The following is an 18890-nucleotide window of genomic DNA, read 5'->3' on the forward strand; positions in this document are numbered from 1 at the left end:
TTTGGCGTTGGTTGTGTTTATAAGAACTACTGTGTATCTTGACAATGTATATCACTCATCTCATGCTTTTTTTGTATTATTTAGAATTATATCTTAGGTAGAATTAGCAGTCAAATGATTTTCTTTCTGCTCCAGTACCCTTTTTTTGGGCTGTATTTGTGGGTGCATCAGTTGGAACTAGTGACTGTATAAGTCCAACCCTTGCAGATAAAATGCATTTATTATGATGTCCCAGACAGATGAGCATTATGATCACCACCCAAACTCACCACACAAATGTCTGCATTTATGGTGTTCAAAGCTGGTTTGCATAATTTTATGCATGCATAAATCATAAAATCATAAAATTTTTCTTGCAGGGGATATGACTGTCTGATGATGTAATACAAAATTTCCTCACCAAAACATTTTTATGATTTTATGATTTATGCTGCATAAAATTATGCAAACCAACTTTGATGAACACCATGATTGTAAGATGTTTCTTTGACATATTGTTGATTGCAGCACCTGATCAACGTCCTACCTTCTGCAAGGGATGAGTGGTTTTCAAGTGGCGTAAAATAGCCTTCACTGGGTAGTTCCAAATCAGAAAAACCTAGTGAAGCCTATTTTTGCCTCAAGCCTCTGACAGTGTACCTTGCCTCCTCCGCTGATGTAGCCCGCATTGACTGTCATGGCTTTAACACCAGGGGAGATATGTTCCCACTCCCCAGGGAGTGCCTTACCGTAACTTTTTTCCATAACTGTGCTGGAGGCCTTTGGTAAATAAATATTGAATAGGTATGAACAAGACTGGAAGTCAGCTTGAAATCAGTTGGAATCATCCTGAAATAAACCATAACTTGCCAAGGAATAATCCAGAACTCATCTGGAATTCATCCAGAACTCATCTGGAATTCATCCAGAACTCATCCAAAAATAGGCCTCTCTTGGCTCCATGACCAGTGTGTCCTTTTCATGAGGATGTGAAAGGTGCAGTATGTCATATTGTCCCCCTCATGTACTCGCGTACATCAGGGGGACAATTGGTGTCTCAACACAAAGTTTTTACTTTTCATGTGGCTGTGAAAGGCCCGTTGTAAAGCTCAAAAGTGTTCCTGAGAACCTTTTGCTGAGTGCGGAAAGGGATGAATGAGGTTACCTCTGCCTTTCCTGGGTCACTAGACACTAAAACAAGCCCCCCAATCTACGATTGGAAGGTTTATGTAGTGATAGTGGAGGTGTATCAAAAGATAGCCTACTTTGAGCAGGTGGCTTAAGGGTTATGGTGATGTAGCTGATGTGTAAGTGTTGTAATGAGGTTGTAATTTGTATGTAAGAGTGTAAACCACAATATAGAGTGGGCTAATACTGTAGAGTGAGCAAGTATTGTACTGTTATGGGGTAAGCTGAGTGCAAGTAGTTTGCTGAGAGAAATTACAACTGGGGGGAGTAGAGCCTCCTTAATGTCAGCCACAGAGTACATGTCACAGTACCTTACACGTACCAAGTACCTGCAATTGTTCACATTACATATAGTACACTCCTTTTACACCTTTATTACATATGTATATCATTTGATACAAGCTTAAGAATGTACTCCTGTTATACATTACATTACAGATAACCATAGTTAAATACAGTTACCATAATGTACTGTTGTTATGAGAGTTAAGTTACGTGCAACAGTAAGATTACAATACATTGTAATATTACTGTACAAGTGAAATACCCCAAGACAGGTATCACTCATTTATCCCCTGTTACGCCTCAGTCCCCATTTACATAATATATTGGTTATGATATAATTAAATAAATAATACATGATGTAATCCAAGTCAAAGAGCACTGAATGGAATCAATGATTGGTTATGATCAGCTAGTGTGCACAGCTACTGATCCAGGATCAGTACTGATCATTACACTGCCCTGATCATTTCCAATGTTGATCCTCATGAGGATCTGCTTCCCTTGAGCGCTTCCAGTTCCCCCCTGGTCCTGAAGCGCCTCCCAGCGCCTCATATTCCCTCCTGCTCTTTCCCCTCTATATAAACACGCCCCTCAGGACTGTTTATCCCTCAGAATATTATTACAGCAAAGTTTAACCCATACTATAGTTAAACAGTGCTTTCATTCTCACCCATCATTCAATTCAGGAATACTCTCAACTCTTGATTACCCTTACCTTTCTGTAGTTAAAACCACAAACCCAAGTTGAGTTATTCCTTGGATGCCTATTAACACCCTGTGTTGATCTGGATGCGCCTTAATTGAGCAAGCCTCTCAGTCAAGATTACTGATAGAGTGAAACCTTTTACAGGTCTTACCACGAACCCATTGGCCCATCCTTGGCATCTTACACCATCATCTTGATAGTAACAACCCTCTCAGACACGGTTAGTTACATACAGGCTGACACTTAAATAGAAAAGAGTGAGACATTTTAGCTCCAGGGGAACAAGAGAATGAGGGGTTTTAGCTGCCCTGAAATCTACAATGAGGTATTTTGGCTGGTGGTTGACAGGTCACATGAGGTCATGATGTCATATGAGGGAATTTAGCTAGTGAGAAATAGGAGGTGAGATATTTTAGCTGGCCTGGCCTGTCAACTGATGTCATCTGCAAGCTGCATGAGGGGTTTTTGCTATCTTGACACCTGCATGATGTCATCTGTCAACTGTCAGACTGCATAAGCCTGCATCAAGTGTGCATAACACTGCATGACACTGCATGACATGTGCATAACACAATGAAATGAGTGCAGCTGATGAGGTAAAGTATATGTAAAGGTTTAGACAAGCTGTCAGGGTGGTCCATGTAACGGATTACATGTCCTGGGTAAGTGTGGTTCATGTAACGGATTACATGACCTGAGTATGGTGTTTTGTGTGTATGTAACTGAATGATGGTGTCTTGAAGGGGTTGTATCTTCTGATCCAGAGGGGTGTAAGGTGTGTTGTCCATGGTGTCCTGTGTAGTATTGGCCGGAGAATCCCGTGGTGTAGCCGTATTGGTTGATTTGAGAGTGTACATATGAGAAAAAAAGGATATTTTGAAATGGGCTAGATGGGTAACCATAAAGCATACCACACCGTCCTGTGATATCTCCACCTCAATGTACGCGCGTACATTAGGGTGACAATTAGCAAAGTGCAAAAAAGTTCACTTGCATGTGCAAATGTGGATTTTGAAAAGCAAAAGCAAAAAAAAAATCACACAATCATTTTTGTGAAGAGGCCAGGATATGTGGCCAAACTGGGGTGGCACTGCAATCCAACCTTGACTTACCTCAGACTTTCACCCCAATACAATAGTTTATCAACATTTTTTTAGCCAAATTCAAATTAATTACAGCATTTCCAATAAAATGGGTTTCACTAATTTTACTGCAACATTACCACATTCCAAAATTCTAAACCCAATAATACCAAGTTGACTTTTACTATAATTTTGTACATGAGGGCATATAATGTGAATTACAAGAAACTCATTTTTTTCGGACTTACTTCGCGCACTGCGGAAAACTCTTTGCGCACTGTGGGGGTTGTTGTCCTGACGTCCAGCCCCCAGTGCGCGCTTCTGCCACGGCTCTTCGCGCACTGCATTTTCCCCCAAAAAATTGGCTTGGATTTCTTGAGATATTTTTTGATGAATCAATAGAATGGCTTTTTATGATCCCCCCAAAAAATAATCAAGTCATTTAGGGGTCTCCTTGAGCCTAGAGAAAATTGACATGAAAAAATCATATTTTGACGCAACAAGCATTTAAAAAGCCACTTCCTGCGACCCAGTAGCCACAAAAACTTCACAGTACGATAGTGCATGTGCAATTTCACAGCCTGATAATTTTCAGAATTTTCACCAGCTTTCCTGTAGCTCAAATAGGTATTGCGTTTATTATTTTGCGTATATGTATAAATTTTTTGTTACACACACCAAAGGCACAAAATTTTGAGAGCACGGAGAAATATGCTTCAAATTGATTTCCTGAAATTCCTAGCAATAGTGTGTCATTATAAAATGGAATATAAGGGGTGCACAGCAGGCTTAGTAGGAAAATTACTGCTAGCTGTATAGCCTTTTTGTTACACACCCAAACAGTCCCAAAATTTCAGAAATGTTTTCATTGTGGATATTCTCCGCGCCATAAATTTCTTGGCAATATTGTGTCATGATAACATGAAATGTAGTGAGGCGGGCTTAGTAGGAAAATGCCTGCTAACTTATCTCATGTTTTAATGACACACTATTGCTAAGAGCTTTATGGCGCGGAGAATATGCCAAATTGAAACATTCCTGAAAATTTCAGACTTTTTCAGCGCGTAACAAAAAATATATACATGTAGCAGCCATTTTCCTACTAAGCCCGCCGCGCACCCCTTATATCTCATGTTATCATGACACACTATTGCCAAGAAATTTATGGCGCGGAGAATATCAACAATGAAAACATTTCTGAAATTTTGGGACTGTTTGGGTGTGTAACAAAAAAGCTATACAGTTAGCAGTAATTTTCCTACTAAGCCTGCCGCGCACCCCTTAATATATCTCATTTTATAATGACAAAATATTGCTAGGAATTTCAGGAAATTAATTTGAAGCATATTTCTCTGTGCTCTCAAAATTTTGTGCCTTTGGTGTGTGTAACAAAAAAGTTATACATATACGCAAAATAATAAACGCAATACCTATTTGAGCTACAGGAAAGCTGGTGAAAATTCTGAAAATTATCAGGCTGTGAAATTGCACATTTTCTATTGTACTGTGAAGGTTTTGTGGCTACTGGGTCGCAGGAAGTGGCTTTTTAAATGCTTGTTGCGTTGAAATATGATTTTTTCATGTCAATTTTCTCTAGGCTCAAGGAGACCCCTAAATGACTTGATTATTTTTTGGGGGGATCATAAAAAGCCATTCTATTGATTCATCAAAAAATATCTCAAGAAATCCAAGCCAATTTTTCGGGGGAAAATGCAGTGCGCGAAGAGCCGTGGCAGAAGCACGCACTGGGGGCTGGACGTCAGGATGACGACCCCCACAGTGCGCAAAGAGTTTTCCGCAGTGCGCGAAGTCCGTTTTTTTTACAGGAATTAAATTCAAGAATGGCAATTTTGCTTTCCTATCCTTTGACATCATCAAACAGGAGCAATTGGTGAGTTGGACTGGTGAAATATCATTTCATCATGTTTTTTCCTCTAGTTGTAACTAGAAAACAAAAGAATTCTACACAACATTGTGTTGACTCCCAAATCAATCCTGACTGACTTTGACTCACTTCCGCATCCACTTCAATTCATTTAGGGACGAGTTACTCATGCACATCAGGCTCACATCCAACCAAAACTCACATCAAATTCAGCTCTGGCACTCCCTGGGGAGTGGGAACATATCTCCCCTGGTGTAATGGGCAACAAGCTGTGGGACACTAATATACCAGTAGCAAATCTGTGAGCTACGTGAACAGATGACACAGCAACCCTGGTGGAGGCACACCTACGGAGACCAAGTGGAGAATGGAATGTGAGTTGTGATTGAAAGATGAACAATGATGGATGGAATGAAACACAACAACAAATATACCAACCTAAGATACCAGTAGCAAATCTGTGAGCTACGTGAACAGATGACACAACACCCGTGGTAGAGGAACACCTGATTGTGATGAACAAGAAGGTGAGACAAAGAGCAAACACTGGAATGAGAGGAAAGTACAGTGAGGCATACCTGCGGAGACCAAGTGGAGAATGGAATGTGAGTTGTGATTGAAATATAAACAATGATGGATAAGGTACAACGTGAGGAAGAGAGTTGAACTCAGTACATCATGATTAGGTTTCATCTATCATCAACTCTGCAGCGTGGTGCTCTGGTGTCCACGCCGCAAAGTGCCTCAATAGGCCTCCCCCAGTCCTGCACCGGTCCGCCTGGTCCAAGTCTAGCCCTGACTTCTGAAGTCATGGGATTAGCTGCAGGGGTGTAAAATAAGTTCCAAAGGATAATTATGACAGAAAAGAAATGAAAAGTGTTGAAATTTTCCAATTTTGTACAAATTTCTCAGAATCTTTATTATTTCTCAAACCAGGGAGAGAAAATTACAGAGCACAGTATTGCATGTGACAGGAATGATAAAAAATGGAAAAAAACTGAGACCATTTTCAATGATTTTTTGGGTGAATGAGGTATCCACGTATTTGAAATAGAAGTTGGCACCTGCAGGCCAAATCAACACCAATTTGACCAGATTTATTTGATCCAACAAAAATCATTGAAAATGGTCTCAGTTTTCTCGGTTTTTATCATTCCTTTCACATGCCATAATGTGCTCTGTAATTTGCTCTCCTTGGTTTGAGCAATAATAAAGATTCTGAGAAATTTGCAAAAAAATGGAAAATTTTCACACTTGGGCCGTCGCAGGGTGGTTAGGGTCCAAGGGGGAAGGTTCAACACTGCATGGGTCTACAATTGTTGTGGTGAATGTGGTAAATGGAATTGGATCCTGAGGATGACTTTTGTAAAAAAGAAATGCTGGCAGTGGCTATATTACAGGCTCTACTTGTATTTAAAGGAAGCCATTTTTCAAGGCCTCAGGGGCTCTGAGGGGTGTGGTACATAGTGGTGTACGCCCATGAATTCCTGTGACAGATGAGTGGCCTTTTGTAACATTTTCATTGTTACACAGGATTATTCTACTTGACTAATGAATTATGTGGTAAGGAGTTAGTATTTCATTTGAGAACCGCTACCTAATCTTGATTGATTTAACTGGCCTTTTAATTATAAAAGCTTTTTTTATGTGATGTGATCTCTTTGTTATATCTGGTTGTCTTTCACTGTTTGTCTTTCTCTTTTTCTCTTGGGAGTTGAAAAATTGACTCCCAGGAATTAATAAATCGACTCCCAAAAGTCGTTTACGTCGCGCGGACCGTCTCCAGACGCCCCCCCTGGGTCCTGGGGACCTCGCGCGGCCCCAAAAGCATTTTGGTAGTCGATTAATTAATTCCCCTCTTGAGGATGGGAGTCAATACATTAATTTAACAAAAAATGACAGAATATACAAAAAAATATATATCTTGTCACTGTTGTACCCAAACGCCCTAAAACCTTTACAGCAATATAAATACACTCTTTAGAGAATATTGTGAGCTTCACGGCATTAGTACTCCTCAGGGAGACCGTGTGTAGCTGGGGGGCGGATTTGGCGGATTTCCTACTAAGGCAAACCCCTGAAACCTTATTGCTCCAAATGGCCCCAAAGTTTTTTAGTTATAAGAATACACTCTTTAGAGCATATGTTAATCTTCACAGAATTAGTACTCCTCAGGGAGACCCTGTGTAGCCAGGGGCGGATTTGGCGGATTTCCTACTGAGGCAAACCCCCAAAAACCTTATCTATGGTGCTCCAAATGGCCCCAAATTTTTTCTGCTATAGGAATACACTCTTTATAGCATATGTTAAGCTTCACGGAATCAGTACTCCTCAGTGAGACCCTGTGTAGCCAGGGGCGGATTTGGCGGATTTCCTACTGAGGCAAACCCCCAAAACCTTATCTAAGGTGCTCCAAATGGCCCCAAATTTTTTCTGCTATACAAATACACTCTTTAGAAAATATTTTAAGCTTCACGGCATTAGTACTCCTCAGGGAGACCCTGTGTAGCCGGGGGGCCGATTTGGCGGATTTCCTACTAAGGCAATCCCCTGAAACCTTATCTACAGTGCTCCAAACAGCCCCAAATTTTTTCTGCTATAAGAATACACTCTCTAGAAAACATTACAAGCTCCAATATCACACATCAGCCACACCTTTTATCAAGTGTGGTGTAGCGTAGTGCAGCGCAAACGCGCTATTTTTTAGTGTAGCGTTAGCGCAATTGCACGCATCTGCGCTAAAGCTACGTGCACAGGGTGCAAAGCTCTTTTAGATTCTATTTTAGTGTTAGCGCAGATACGCGCGATTGCGCTAATGCTACGCTAAAAAATAGCGGATTTGTGCTGTGCTACGCTACACCACGGTCGATAAAAGGTGAGGCTGATGTGTAATACCTCATTGGAGCTTGTAATGTTTTCTAGAGAGTGTATCCTTATAGCAAAAAAAAAACTGGGGCTGTTTGGAGCACCGTAGATAAGGTTTCAGGGGTTTGCCTTAGTAGGAAATCCGCCAAATCCGCCCCCCGGCTACACAGGGTCTCCCTGAGGAGTACTAATGCTGTGAAGATTAACATATGTTCTAAAGAGTGTATTGTTATAGCCAAAAAATTTTGGGGCCATTTGGAGCACCGTAGATAAGGTTTTGGGGGTTTGCCTTAGTAGGAAATCCGCCAAATCCGCCCCCCAGCTACACATGGTCTCCCTGAGGAGTACTAATGCCGTGAAGCTCACAATATTCTCTAAAGAGTGTATTCATATTGCTGTAAAAGTATAATTTTTTTGTATATTCCGTCATTTTTTGTTAAATTAATGTACCAACTCCCATCCTCGAGAGGGGAATTAATTAATTGACTCCCAAAATGCTTTTGGGGCCGCGCGAGGTCTCGAGGACCCAGGGGGGACGTCCGGAGACGGTCCGCGCGACGTAAACGACTTTTGGGAGTCGATTTATGAATTCCTGGCAGTCGATTTTTCAACTCCCTTTCTTTTCCTCATTGCAATATTCTTTGTTCTTTGTTTTCATCATTCTCCGGTTCCATTAGAAAATCAATTCTATCAAATCACCCTTCAAGAGTTTATTCATCATTCAAAGATAAACTACCCCTTATTACATCTGAACATAAGTGACATTCTCCCTTGAGTTTGTTCATAGCTACTACAGAAGTAAGAGTAGCAGGGTCACACCTTTGGCCAGATTTACAGCTGGTTTTAAACACATTGGTGGGTTGTTTCTTGAATTTTGAAAAGCGTAGCATATGCAAAAAGTCGCGAGGCTTCCAATGGTACCATCAGCTTCCTACAGTTTGATCATCAAGATGGACTTCTGTGAGGTTTTGATCTGGCACCTCCAGCCATTTATTTGGCTGGTGCTGCTCATCCGAGAACCTCGACGCGTGCAGGTGCTCGCGGGGTTGAGCATCGGAGGGACTAGGGTTAAGTCCGGGGTCGCAACCTTGGCCTCAAATAAAAAAAAACATCAACAAGTCGAGGTACATACAGCGAACTTCAAGAAATCAATGGATGACTCCAACGCCGAAGAAATTTCTGACACAGGGGGCGAGCAAACATTCGACACAGGGAGCGAGGAAACATCTGAAACAGGGAGCGAGCAAATATCTGACACAGAGGGCGAGCAAACATCTGACTCGAGCAGCGAAGGCGAAGACCCACTCGAGCGTCTAATTAAGGAGCTTCAGCAAGAAGAGGGTAAGTTTGATCCAGCTTTGCTTCTAGTCTATTGATTCAGGTTTTCCAAAACATCAACTGACGTGGCAAACAATCTCCATAGATGTGGTCATTCAGGGGTTTAATGGCCTCTTCAACAAATGTAAAGCATGCGTAGACCATGAACCCATGCGCGCTCATCCAACCTTCAATCGAGAAACACCTTACATCGACCAGATGAAATTGATATCGAATTGTTTGCACTCCAGCATTCTGCCTGAACTCCGAGACCAATTCAAAGCTATCTTGCCATTTCTAGAGCCTTCCGAAATCCACACAGAACCCGGCTCCCGATGTAAACTCATTTTGGAAATTCAATCGCAACTTGACCAGACTGTGGATCAAACCATATCTGCGTACAATTCTCTTTTCTCTGAAGGAGTGATTCCGCCGGACCAAACAAATGACCAGCTCCTCAAAGAAACCAAAAACTATAGACTTTTCGGCCTACATCTTGGTATAAAAGCATTACTGTCGAACCTTGGCTATTGCTTTCACCAGTCCTCCATGCTTCTTGCCGAATCAGGTATCTCGATAACAAGAAGAACTGGACGCGTGGAATCGACCAGAAAAAGCAACCTCCAGTCAGCATCTCTGTGCGAAGCTATACTTAAGGCGGTCTTCACGTGGTCAAAAGGTTCCGAGTGGGATACTGTTCTAGACAGTTGGCGATTTTCGACTCGCGCTTCAATATTCGACAACCTGCTAGATTATATCCATCAGAGGATTACGTCGGCGTCCAACCCTCAAGAAGAACCTCTTCTTATACCACCCCTTGACGAACGAAACATCTCGCTCGCTAAGTTATTGATACCAATCTTGAAACTATCAAAAATATTTATTTGCAGATTTTCGAAAATCGGAATGAGCGATCAGCCGCTCCCACATTTTACGGAGATGTGTACCCATCAGCTTGAAAGCTTACTTAATTTGCCCCCGCGCGCTCACGCCAATCTCGCTTCTCTTCACTCTTTGTTGACTGAAAATCATTTGACCCGTGAAGCTTTCAACAGACGCTTTGATGCAAAGATTGGTTTGCTGCTAGCTCAGTTTCGCTCAGTTTCGCTTGATTTGATGTTTTATGTTATTCCTCTGATCCCAGACAAAGATGGTTTCCCAGTTCAGAATGAGTACAAAACCTTTCTTGCAACTTGGAATACTCAGTGGCTGACAGCTACTCAAAACGCTATAAAACTTGCTCGCTCAACCTCAATCAATCCTGCATAGTATTTATATTCATCTTCCCTTTTTTGATGTAGTAGGTTTGCAACCAAACAAAAAAAAATGTGGTTCCCATATGTAAATGATTTCTCAAAAGTGTGTATTGTGTTTTAATCTTCTGGAGTCAAAGTGCAGCTATTTTCCGGGACAGGCAATCTGGCAATCTCTTCGAACTAGGACGACTGATGTGGAGTGGCTTCACTTTATCAGGAACGCGGGGAAGCTTTCTTCTGATCAGAAAAAGATGGAATCACTGTTCACAGGTCATTTATCTTCAGACTTCAAAATGCAAAGGTTGGGGGCACTGGAGGACTTCCCGTCGTCTAAAACACTTGATCTGGAGGGAAAGGCTGAACCCTACTGGCTGGTGAAAAGTGATCGAGATCAAGTTCTCACCAGCGAACAAGGTTTAGCGCCTCCCGCTAAATCAAGCCATTTGGCGACGGGAAGTCCTCACTGCAGGTGTTGTGGTTTGGGGAACTGTAGTACCAAATGTGTAAACCTGTTGATCCACCAATGGAGATCACCACATAAATAAGCATGTCGACATACAACTGTGGATCAAACATTTGAAGACATTTGCTAGGTCTGATAAACTGCCAAGATTGCAGCTGCGCCTTCTGACGACTTTATTAGATCCAAGTCCCTCCCTTCGGGAGGCGGGCCCTTCGGGCCCCCCGAGCGTAGGCGTGAGGGGGACTTGTGCTGACTTGTGTTAAGTTCGAGCCTAGAGGCACAGCGAACTTCAAGAATGGACGACACAAATGCCGATAAAATTTCTGACACAGGAAGCGACCACGCATCTGACGCGGGGAGCGAGCGAACAACTGACTCAAGCAGCGAAGGCGAAGACCAACTCGAGCGTCTAATAAGAGAGCTTCAAGAAGAAGATGGTAAGTTTGATCCAGCTTTGCTTCAAGCGTGTCGATTCAGGTTTTCCAAAACATCAACTGAAGTGGCAACCTATCTCCCTAGATGTGGTCATTCAGGGATTCAGTGGTCTCTTCAATAAATGTAAAGCATTCGAAGACCATGAACCCATGCGCGCTCATCCCACATTCAATCAAGAATCACCTTACATCGACCAGATGAAATTTATATCCAATAATTTATACTCAAGCGTCCTACCTCAACTAGAAGAGCAATTCAAGGCTATCTTCACATTGCTGGACCCATCCGAAAACCGCAGAAAACCAGGCTCCCAACGCAAACAAATTTTGGAAATTCAATCGCGACTTGACCATACTGTGGATCAAACCATATCTGCGCACAATTCTCTTTTCTCTAAAGGAGTGATTTCACCGGACCAAACGAATGACCACCTCCTCAAAGAAACCAAAAACTATAGACTCTACGGCATACATAGTTTGATCAAAAGATTACTGTCGAATCTTGGTTATAGTTTTTGCGCATCCTCTGTGCTTCTTATTGAATTAGGTTTCTCGATAACAAGGAGTATTACCTGCTCGGGATCGACCAGAGAATCCCTCCTCGTGGCAACATCTCAGTGCGAAAAATTATTCAAGACGGTCCCCGTGTGGTTAAAAGGTTCCGAATGGGATACTCTTCCAGACAATTGGCGATATTGGGCGCATACTGCATCACTTGATAACCGGCTACGTTCCATTGGCTCGGATATACCACCCCTCCACGAACGAAACATCTCGCTCGTTACGCTATTGATAACAATCTCGAAGCTATCAAAAATATTTCTTTGCAAAATATCAAAAATCGGAACGAGCGATCTGCCGCTCCCACATTTTACGGAGATGTCTACCCATCAGCTTCAAGAGTTATATCATTTGGCCCCACGCGCGCACGTTAATCTTGTTTCTCTTGCCCTTATGTTGACTGAAGATCAGTTGAATGAAGCGTTAACCAAACAGTTTGTTGCAAAGATTCAAGTGCTGCTATCTTATTTTCAATCCGCTTCGCTTGATATAGCTTTTTACGTCATTCCTCTGATCCCAGACAAAGATGACTTTCGAGTTCAGAACGAGTACAAAGCTTTTCTTGCCACTTGGAATTCTCTGTGGCTGACAGCTATTCAAAACGCCATAAAACTTGCTCGCTCAACCTCAATCAATGCTGCATAGTATCTATATCTCTCTTCCCTTCTTCCATTCGGTACTTTTGCACCCAAAGAAAAAAAAACACGTGGTCCCCAAATATAAATGTTTCTCAACAAACGTGAATTGTGCATTGATCTTCATCGAGTCAAAGTAAATACTCAATGAATCATGTTTCACGAACTCCTGGACATAGATGACGCCCAAGTACAGCAATTTGGGGCGGTGTCGGAACATTGTGCCACACCACGGGTGCACTCAAGGTTGTCAAGGTGCTTTGGAAAACCTTTTTGGTTGCAATGTGGTTTCCGGACCAGAATTGGTTGGAATTTGGTTTGGTAACCAATTCCTTTAGGAAAAGGTTCCAAAAACCGCGCCACATGAGAAGACCCAAACGGCTTTCATGACACTTTTAAATGGTTCTGGCAGTATTTCCAACCAATTTGGTTGTCAAAATCTTGTCAAGAGCACCTCCAGTGGTTCCAAATATTTTTCCACCATGTCTGAAGTGGGATGCTTTGAGACTGATTTATGTATGCATAAAACAGAAATTCACAAAACCTTATTTGTAGGGTATCCTGCAGGGCCCTAGAAGCCCCCAAAGTAGGTGGGTAGTGTAAATGTATGGATTTTTGCATTTTTTTGCAGAATGTTAGGCATGAAGTTGGTATGAATGGGCTTTGGAAACCACAAGAGTAGGCATCAAACATGGCATAAATTATGATGTTCAAATTTTGTTGCTTGTGCCACTGGTCAGCGGTAGGTAACAAAAATAGGGACCTTTCTCCCTAAATACCAAGGAAAACAGTGCAGATAATTTTTTAAATGTGTTACCTGAGGTATTGGAATGGGGAACACCCTGCACTGTAACAGTGCATTGAAGCTTAGTTGAAACAACCTTTGAGAAACAGTTGAGTAACCAAATGAGCTTCCTTAGAGTAAAGAATGTCAATTGGTACCCGTGGCGGTACCTAGTACCGCTTGGCAGGTACCGCCCGCACCCGCCCTGCACCTGTGAGGCGGTGCCGGGTGTGGTACTAGGTATGTGCTTTTGGCCATAAAGCGGTGCGGTACCCAGGTACCGCCCACAAGTACCACCCATCACCATGTTGTCAGAATTTGAGCTTGATAGTCCGCTGACTTTCTTTGCTCTCAGTTCTTGTTCCTGTTCCTGTTCCATGTTCCTGTCCCATGTCCCCTGTTCCTGTCACCTGTCCTGATTTGTTTGGCCGAGTGGCCATGACTTGTCTCCTGTACTTCCCTGTCACCAGTTTTTGTCACCAGTTCCTGTCACCTGTCCTGTCCCCTGTTACTGTTGTTAGGTCCCCCTTTGGATCTTGCTGGGGGGCTCTCTAGTTGTTTGGTTAAATTCCGCTCCTTGGACATGAAATAAAAATCATTGAGTCTGAGCCTCAACAACCTCAACCCTGCTCCTTGGTCCTATCTGTTCACCTCAAGATAGCCCCCCCCCCTTTTTTTTGTCGCCTCCACCTATAGAGCTGAAATCTTAACACATTTTCCCGCAGCCAGGCAACAGTGGGTAGTTACTGAAAAGTTACTCAACTTTCATCTGGTGATATCTCATGAGAGAAAAAGTTTAAAGAAATTCTGAGTAGGCCAAATTATCTATTGAAGGTTTTTTTATTATTTCAAACACCTTTTTTCTGAATTTTGAATGGATTACATATTTCGAATTCCCTATTTTGTGACAAAATTGCAGTTACAGATAACTAGTTACTAGTAACTGAAATTTTGTCACAAATTTAGGAATTACAAGTATTCTATACATTCCCAAGTCATGAAAATGGTTCCGTAAATCATAAAACAGCTCTCAGCGGCTATTTTGGCCTAGTCAGAATTTCTTTAAACTCTTTCTTGCAAGAGATATCACCAGATGAAAGTTGAGTAACTTTTCAGTAACTACCACCGTTGAGCCAGGTAGCCTGTGAAACTTTCAGGCATGCATGAAGATGTCACCAAAGCAGGACCAGATGTCCAGAATTAGTCCATATAACATTGCTTTGCCCAGCCAAGGGTATATCACCAATCAGCAATAACCATGGCTCCAACCCGCAACAAACCCAAGAACCAATCATCTCAAGCATCTTCAACCCAAGATAATCCAACCAATAATCCAACAGATGAAGGAAATCCAATTTAAGCTTCCACCAAAGACAACAATACCAACACTCCAACCAGCACCCAGCCACCATCTGGAGCAATTCACATAATCACCAATGAGGAGGAATTAAGTGAGAGCAGTCAATTATTTAGATTATATCCTAAACCATTCTGAACAACAACTATTTACCTGTAGGAAAAGATAAGAAGATTGCTTTAAACTCCATTAGCTCAAGCTATGGTCAGTATGAGACACCCAAGCTTTCCAATCAATTGGACAAGCATGGCCAACGGATTATTGACTATCCTTGCAAGCTGTAAGCAATTTGTACTCATCTCAGACCTTCAAAATATTATTTAACTGAATTTGAGCTTCAGATGCGGCACAAAGATCAATCGTCCCACCTCAGACTCTTCTTGCAGCAATCTGAACAAGCAAAAATCAATCTGTCTTTGCAAAATTCAGGAAACTAAACCAACACATTCATTGGCTGGTCTAGGAATTAAAGGCACCGGGTAAATCATTCCAAATGAGGTAAGCCTACTTTTTTTTTGGATTGTATCGTGAACAATTAAAATCCCAGGTTCCCCAACTCTGCGCAATTTGGTGCGCCAAGGCCGCTAGACCATTCCCGGCACTTGCTGATGCTAGCCACAAAGTGATCCTCTATCCCACGGTCATCAAAAATTTACCAAGACCCCATGATGTTTCTAAGGATATTCACTTACTTTACTCGGCGATACAACTAAATTACTGTAGTTATTTAAGGGGCAGGCTAAATCCACACCAAAAAATTACTACATCCACTCCAAAAATGGAGTGAACAGTAGTCCACTCCAACTTTCATTGGAGTGAACCATAGTCTACTCCAAATTTTGTTGGAGTGAACAAAATTACACTCCAAAAAAGCCTGTTTTTTGGAGTGTACCCATAATGCACTCCAAAAATTTTGGAGTAAACCCAATTCCACTCCAAAAATATTTTTTCCAAAGTAAAATGATTTATTTTTTTGGAGTGCACAGACGTTCACTCCAAATTTATTGGAGTGGTTTTACACAATATTCTAGTGAAAGAATTCAGGGTTCTCAAAGAGGAACAAAACCTTATGTCAGCATCATATGTGTATTTAAAATACATCAAAAATGATGTATGTACAATTCTTTCAGTTTCTACAATGACTAAAACCTTCACCAGAAATAAATTTGGGGGGATTCAATTAGGTTGATTCATGTAACCTGCATACTACTGCTATTAACTTTTCCTGGTACTCCATCCCAAGAACTTGGAATATACATTTTTCAAAGTTACAAGTTTTGATTATACAGATTCAAAATTGCATTTTTTTTTTTCAAATTTGAGAAGCCTTAATCCACTCCAATAAATTTGGAGTAAACATCTGTGCACTCCAAAAAAAAAAAAAAAAAAAAAAAAAAAAACTCCCTTGAAAGAATATTTTTTGGAGTGGAATTGGGTTCACTCCAAAATTTTTGGAGTGCATCATGGGTACACTCCAAAAAACAGGCTTTTTTGGAGTGTAATTTTGTTCACTCCAACAAAATTTGGAGTAGACTATGGTTCACTCCAATGAAAGTTGGAGTGGACTACTGTTCACTCCATTTTTGGAGTGGATGAAGTAATTTTTTGGTGTGTATTTAGCCTGCCCCTTATTTAAACCTGAGGTTACCTTTTCTATAGAAATTCTTGATTGTTTGAATTTGCAATGGATCAAACTGAATCATTGTAAACTTTTCAATCTTTAGGCTCACAAAGGAGCCTTATATCTTGGGCTTGATGTGTGGCAATCACCCAACGGATTTGATATCCTTGGCACGGTGATCTACCAATTAGTAGAAGGCAGCGGCGGTGATATGAAGCTAGAGGCTATGCCTCTCGACTTTCTTTGGCTGTCTCATAGGCACACTGGTGAGTAATTGGCCAAGACAGTCTCTTTAGTTGTGGAAAAATTCAGAATTAAGGACAAGGTGAGAGGTTTTTTTGAGTTGTTTACTATGATTTTATTGTTTGCTTTCTTTGATACTGACAACACAATATCATATTTAGAGATGTGGTTTTGTGAGCAACAACGTCAAAAATAACAAAGTAATGGTGAGGGAGCTCCAGAAGCTTCAGTGGCCTTCTTTTAGGGGCAAGCCGGATTGGATATGCTATTTTGCACATATCTTTAACCTGATCGTTCAGGCCATTTTACAGTTGTTTGGTAACAAGAAGCAAAAAAATATGGGTTCAATTGATGCAGATGTTGACTCGGATGGGTCACAAAGTGGAGAGGATGGCACTGTGGATCAAATCAGAATGTGAGTCCAACTCTCATTCCTCTGTAATGAACCTAATATTTGCTCAATGTTCTTGGATGCTACTCTAGTATTTCCCAAGGCAAAAAGGATGATTCAACCCTGATACCAGATAAAGATCCCAAGGAGGAATCCCTCTCAGAAGATGAAGATTCACTCAGTGAGGGCAACATCAAAAGAGCTAGTGAAGAATAAGATGATGATAACTATACAACTGATAGTTGCAAAATAACACTGGCTAAGGTATATAATTTATTTCTCTATGTATTAGGTTGCTTGAATGGAACTAACTGAATTTTTCCTACAGTTTTGCTTGATCACTAAGAAGTTATTGTTCTCACCAAACTCAAAAGCCAAGTTTGTTGAGATTTGTCAAGAAAAGGAGTGTGAGACTCCACATAGCGTTGAGAGGGATGTGCGTACACAATGGAACTCGACGTTCTCTCAACTCCTAAGCATTCTTTGGTGTGAACCTGTGATGTAAGTCCTCTTTTTGCTTTGGTGGTAACTTACTCTCAATTAAATTTATTCTCTCCTGAATTTTCTAAGTCTTGAGTGGCAGTCTCTCAAGCAACACGGTATTGAGAGCAAATATTACTTGGATCAGGCAGATCTAGATTTAGTGCGCAATCTAGTCCACATCCTGGGAATGTTGCAGGAGTTAACATATCTACTGCAGGGATGTCTTGCCTGTCCAACATTTTTGTCTACATTGAACAAATCACAGAGCACTTGTCAACAGTTATCAGCAATATAAAATACCCTCCGGCACTGAGGAAGGCCTGCTGACATGGATTAAAGTTGACAAACAAATATTATAGCTTGAACGACTTGTCCCCACTCTAAAGGATCTCAATTTGCACATATTTTTCTCTCTTGTTTGCCTGTTGTTACTCTTTCTGAACCACTTCATTAACAGTGCTTCACCTGTTGTTTAAGGACAAGTACTTCAAGCTGGCAAAATGGGAGCCTGGATGGATCACCAAAGCAACATGTCTGGCCCGGGACATGTGGTCATTGTTTTACAAGCCGCAGCCACCTACTCCTCTGACTGCCCCAATGCCCGCCTCAAAGGTAGGTATCACATTCAGATCAAACAGAAAACCAACATAAAATAAATCTAACAGATTTTTTTTGCGTCTATTTACAGCCCATGACGAGTATGCTTGCCGGCCTAAGCAATGCTGCTGCGGCAAGAGGGGGCAACTGCTCAAACAACGCGCTTGATGTCTGGCTGTCCGGTGGCCTTATACTCAATGACAATGAGCCAGTGGATCCTCTGAAGTGGTGGATCACACAGAAGCATTTGGGAAACATGAATGGTGGACTTGTGGACATGGCACTGGATGTCTTAAGTTGTCCAGGTGAGTTAAATATTTGTGCGCTTCTTTCTTGTATTTCTGATTCTGATTCCTCTTTGACTTGATCCTGCAGCAACATCTGTTGATGTTGAGAAAGATTTTAGCTTAGGCTTGGATTAAGCAACACAGACTCAAGCATGTCTCAATAAGCAGGGGGATGACCATAGCCTTCTATTCAAAGAACATGTTAAAGCTGAGAACTGAGGTCAAGGCTGAGAGCAAGGACAGAGGGGGCCTGAGGGGGCCCGGGGAACAACAAGCTCAGAGATACTATGAGTGAGACAACAAAAGGGGCCAAGGGAGCCCTCTAGGAGAGCGAAAAGCTTCTAACTTGCGTGGCGGAAAATTGCACACGCTACAAGAGGTTGTATCCTGTAGAGACCTCAGGGAAATGCACGAAGAAGCAGATAGTTGTTATTTCTGTCTAAGCCATCATCCATGGATATATAAGCTATT

At 41.6% G+C, this 18890-nt stretch overlaps 1 protein-coding gene across 1 annotated transcript; it reads left to right on the forward strand.

Moving 5' to 3' along the window:
* Window positions 1-9141: 9141 nt before the first annotated feature.
* On the forward strand, window positions 9142-12666 carry PtA15_1A501 (uncharacterized protein; the record flags this gene model as incomplete). Its single annotated transcript, XM_053165536.1, has 4 exons — window positions 9142-9331; window positions 9414-9875; window positions 11302-11463; window positions 11546-12666. The coding sequence occupies 4 exons, from the start codon at window positions 9142-9144 to the stop codon at window positions 12664-12666; spliced, it is 1935 nt and encodes a 644-aa protein (XP_053016717.1).
* Between the last annotated feature and the right edge of the window lie 6224 nt (window positions 12667-18890).

Source organism: Puccinia triticina, chromosome 1A (assembly GCF_026914185.1).
Source record: "Puccinia triticina chromosome 1A, complete sequence".
In the NCBI taxonomy this organism is placed as follows: domain Eukaryota; kingdom Fungi; phylum Basidiomycota; class Pucciniomycetes; order Pucciniales; family Pucciniaceae; genus Puccinia; species Puccinia triticina.